At 50.6% G+C, this 4610-nt stretch overlaps 1 protein-coding gene across 1 annotated transcript; it reads left to right on the top strand.

The window, feature by feature from the left end:
- Positions 1 to 415: 415 nt before the first annotated feature.
- Positions 416 to 1877, top strand: LOC120038659 (glycine-rich protein DOT1-like; the record flags this gene model as incomplete). Its single annotated transcript, XM_038984322.1, has 2 exons — positions 416 to 761; positions 981 to 1877. Coding segments are annotated over 2 exons (1243 nt in total), but the record flags the coding sequence as incomplete, so codon positions are not given.
- Between the last annotated feature and the right edge of the window lie 2733 nt (positions 1878 to 4610).

Raw genomic sequence — 4610 nt, 5'->3', positions numbered from 1 at the left:
TATGAGGTGCTGTCATGTCAGAGCTGGAGCTCTGAGCTCCCTGCCTGCCACCCAGGCTCCAATGCTGATGCAGACTCCCAGCCTGCCACCCAGGCTCCAATGCTGATGCAGGTTCTCAGCCTGCCACCCAGGCTCCAATGCTGATGTAGACTCCCAGCCTGCCACCCAGGCTCCAATGCTGATGCAGACTCCCAGCCTGCCACCCAGGCTCCAATGCTGATGCAGACTCCCAGCCTGCCACCCAGGCTCCAATGCTGATGTAGACTCCCAGCCTGCCACCCAGGCTCCCATGCTGATGCAGACACCCAGCCTGCCACCCAGGCTCCCATGCTGATGCAGACACCCAGCCTGCCACCCAGGCTCCCATGCTGATGCAGACACCCAGCCTGCCACCCAGGCTCCCATGCTGATGCAGGTTCCCAGCCTGCCACCCAAGCTCCGAGGCTGATGCAAGCTCCCAGGCTGATGCAGGTTCCGAGGCTGATGCAGACTCCCAGGCTGATGCAGACTCCCAGGCTGATGCAGACTCCCAGACTGATGCAGACTCCCAGACTGATGCAGACTCCCAGGCTGATGCAGACTCCCAGGCTGATGCAGACTCCCAGGCTGATGCAGACTTCAAGGCTGATGCAGACTCCCAGACTGATGCAGACTCCCAGGCTGATGCAGACTCCCAGACTGATGCAGACTCCCAGGCTGATGCAGACTCCCAGACTGATGCAGGCTCCCAGGCTGATGCAGGCTCCCAGGGTGGGGAGGGGGTAGTGGAGGTCATAGCTAGCCAGACCCTAGGAGGTGGTGGGGGTGGGGGTTGGGGAGGGGGTAGTGGAGGTCATAGCTAGCCAGACCCTAGGAGGTGGTGGGGGGGGGGAGGGGGTAGTGGAGGTCATAGCTAGCCAGACCCTAGGAGGTGGTGGGGGTGGGGAGGGGGTAGTGGAGGTCATAGCTAGCCAGACCCTAGGAGGTGGTGGGGTGGGGAGGGGGTAGTGGAGGTCATAGCTAGCCAGACCCTAGGAGGTGGTGGGGGTGGGGAGGGGGTAGTGGAGGTCATAGCTAGCCAGACCCTAGGAGGTGGTGGCGGTGGGGAGGGGGTAGTGGAGGTCATAGCTAGCCAGACCCTAGGAGGTGGTGGGGGTGGGGAGGGGGTAGTGGAGGTCATAGCTAGCCAGACCCTAGGAGGTGGTGGCGGTGGGGAGGGGGTAGTGGAGGTCATAGCTAGCCAGACCCTAGGAGGTGGTGGGGGTGGGGAGGGGGTAGTGGAGGTCATAGCTAGCCAGACCCTAGGAGGTGGTGGCGGTGGGGAGGGGGTAGTGGAGGTCATAGCTAGCCAGACCCTAGGAGGGGGTGGGGGTGGGGAGGGCGTAGTGGAGGTCATAGCTAGCCAGACCCTAGGAGGTGGTGGGGGTGGGGATGGGGTAGTGGAGGTCATAGCTAGCCAGACCCTAGGAGGTGGTGGGGGTGGGGAGGGAGTAGTGGAGGTCATAGCTAGCCAGACCCTAGGAGGTGGTGGGGGTGGGGATGGGGTAGTGGAGGTCATAGCTAGCCAGACCCTAGGAGGTGGTGGGGGTGGGGAGGGGGTAGTGGAGGTCATAGCTAGCCAGACCCTAGGAGGTGGTGGGGGTGGGGAGGGGGTAGTGGAGGTCATAGCTAGCCAGACCCTAGGAGGTGGTGGGGGTGGGGAGGGGGTAGTGGAGGTCATAGCTAGCCAGACCCTAGGAGGTGGTGGGGGTGGGGAGGGGGTAGTGGAGGTCATAGCTAGCCAGACCCTAGGAGGTGGTGGGGGTGGGGAGGGGGTAGTGGAGGTCATAGCTAGCCAGACCCTAGGAGGTGGTGGGGGTTGGGGGTGGAGGGAATGGGAGATAGTCACTGGGGGTTGATCAGCACAGCATTAAGAGGGATACTGTCTGTAATCAAAGCTCTCCCCATACTGTTTTCATTTTATTTACTTTTCTGCTCTTTTGCACACCAGTATCTCTACTTGCACATCATCATCTGCTCATTTATCACTCCAGTGTTAATCTGCTAAATTGTAATTATTCGCTCCTATGGCCTATTTATTGCCTACCTCCTCATGCCTTTTGCACACACTGTATATAGACTTTCTTTTTTCTACTGTGTCATTGACTTGTTTATTGTGTTATTGGCTTGTTTATTGTTTACTCCATGTGTAACTCTGTGTTGTTGTCTGTGTCACACTGCTTTGCTTTATCTTGTCCAGGTCGCAGTTGTAAATGAGAACTTGTTCTCAACTGGCCGACCTGGTTAAATAAAGGTGAAATAAAATTTCAAAAATCAGAAGTGACTGAAGACAACCTCCCCTCCCCTGGATGGGTTATGGAAGACATGGATGCTGCCACCATAGAAATAGAATGACTTAAATGATACAGTAGATAATCATTTCTATGGCTTCTCACAGCTCCATGGCTCTACCACTACCACACAATCTTTACGGTTGTATTTCCCCTGCATCAACATCTGTCTCTACCTACCATGTTTCATCTCAACAATATCCAGTTAGATCTGTGATTTGTAGGGTAACATACATGTCATGTTTTACTGTGTGGTATCCTGTATGTGTGTGGGGGGGGGGGGGGGGGGGGGTTACTATGGTGATTGGTGAAGAGTAAAGGCGTGGTCATGAAGCCGTGTTGTTTCCACAGGTGGGAAACGGACTGTGACCGTGGTGGAGTTCCAAGACAAACAGTCAACCTCAGCTAAAGCTGTCCTCTCATCATGTGTGAGCAGTCACTTCTCAGGATATAAAACAGCACGAACTGTGTCCCAAATAGCAACCTTTTCCCCTAAAAAATTGACTACTTTTGAGCAGCACTGGCCCCTGGTCTGCTGTAGTGCACTGTATAGGGAATAGGGTGATATTTTGGACACACCCTACTGCCTATAGAGCATACAGAATCTGGACCAGTTCACAAAACAAATTGTGTCAATATTAGAAAGCCCACGATTGACAAAGAATGTGATAACATGATGTGTGTAGAGCTATAGGCTATGTCTCAACCCTCCAAACACCATGTCATGTTTTCCCACTTCGTCCCTCACTGTTATACGTCGTTCTGTATTGTACAACGTTCAGCCAACGACTGCATTTAAATGTAATTACTGGACTATTGCCACCATACTTAAAGGCTCTAAAGAGCGACAGTTGCTCAGTGTGAGGCAGTTTAGTTTTGGTGTTTCATCTGATAGCTTTGCCGAGTAACATAGATCCAGCAGCAGTAGTTGAAGAAGTGATGTAAGAGCACACAACATCACCCATCACGTCATCACACAGGAATGTCCTGGATAAATGTCCATACATGCAAGACATGCAGCTCAGATCCAACCCAAATAAGACGTAGGAAGACTGAGGAAGTGACGGACATACTGTATTAACAAGACGATACCAAGGAGGTTAATCAGGAATGAATCACGTTTCCTGTGAAACGCGAGTTTGAGGCCAAACATATTACACTGAGGTTATTGAAGATCATCTCTTTAATTGACTCTACACTCTTAGATAAAACGGTTCCAAAAGGGTTCTGCGGCTGGCCCCTATTCCCTACTCTTTTGGCTTCCATGTAGAACCCTCTGTGGAAATAGTTCCACATGGAACCCAAAAGGGTTCTACCTCGAACCAAAAGGGGTTCTTCAAAGGGTTCTCCTATGGGGACAGTGGAAGAACCGTTTTTGGTTCTAGATAGCACCTTTTTCTGAGAGTGTAGAAAAGATGTTGAAGGATTATGAGAGAGAGTAAAACAGAAGATAATGAGCTAGCTGTGTTAACGTAGATGTACTGTAAACCACTAGACGTAAACCACTAGACGTAAACCACTAGACGTAAACCACTAGATGTAAACCACTAGACGTAAACCACTAGACGTAAACCACTAGACCGTAAACCACTAGACGTAAACCACTAGATGTAAACCACTAGACGTAAACCACTAGACGTAAACCACTAGACGCAAACCACTAGACGTAAACCACTAGACGTAAACCACTAGACGTAAACTACTAGACGTAAACCACTAGACGTAAACTACTAGACGTAAACCACTAGATGTAAACCACTAGATGTAAACCACTAGACGTAAACCACTAGACGTAAACCACTAGACGTAAACCACTAAACGTAAACCACTAGACGTAAACCACTAGACGTAAACCACTAGACGTAAACCACTAGACGTAAACCACTAGACGTAAACCACTAGACGTAAACCACTAGATGTAAACCACTAGATGTAAACCACCAGACGTAAACCACTAGACGTAAACCACTAGACCGTAAACCACTAGACGTAAACCACTAGACGTAAACCACTAGACGTAAACCACTAGACGTAAACCACTAGATGTAAACCACTAGATGTAAACCACTAGACGTAAACCACTAGACATAAACCACTAGACGTAAACTACTAGACGTAAACCACTAGACGTAAACCACTAGACGTAAACTACTAGACGTAAACCACTAGACGTAAACTACTAGACGTAAACTACTAGACGTAAACCACTAGATGTAAACCACTAGATGTAAACCACTAGACGTAAACCACTAGACGTAAACTACTAGACGTAAACCACTAGATGTAAACCACTAGACGTAA

The sequence above is a fragment of the Salvelinus namaycush genome, unplaced genomic scaffold (assembly GCF_016432855.1).
Source record: "Salvelinus namaycush isolate Seneca unplaced genomic scaffold, SaNama_1.0 Scaffold2298, whole genome shotgun sequence".
Classification (NCBI taxonomy): Eukaryota; Metazoa; Chordata; class Actinopteri; order Salmoniformes; family Salmonidae; genus Salvelinus; species Salvelinus namaycush.
This window is presented reverse-complemented; position numbering and strand designations above follow the sequence as displayed.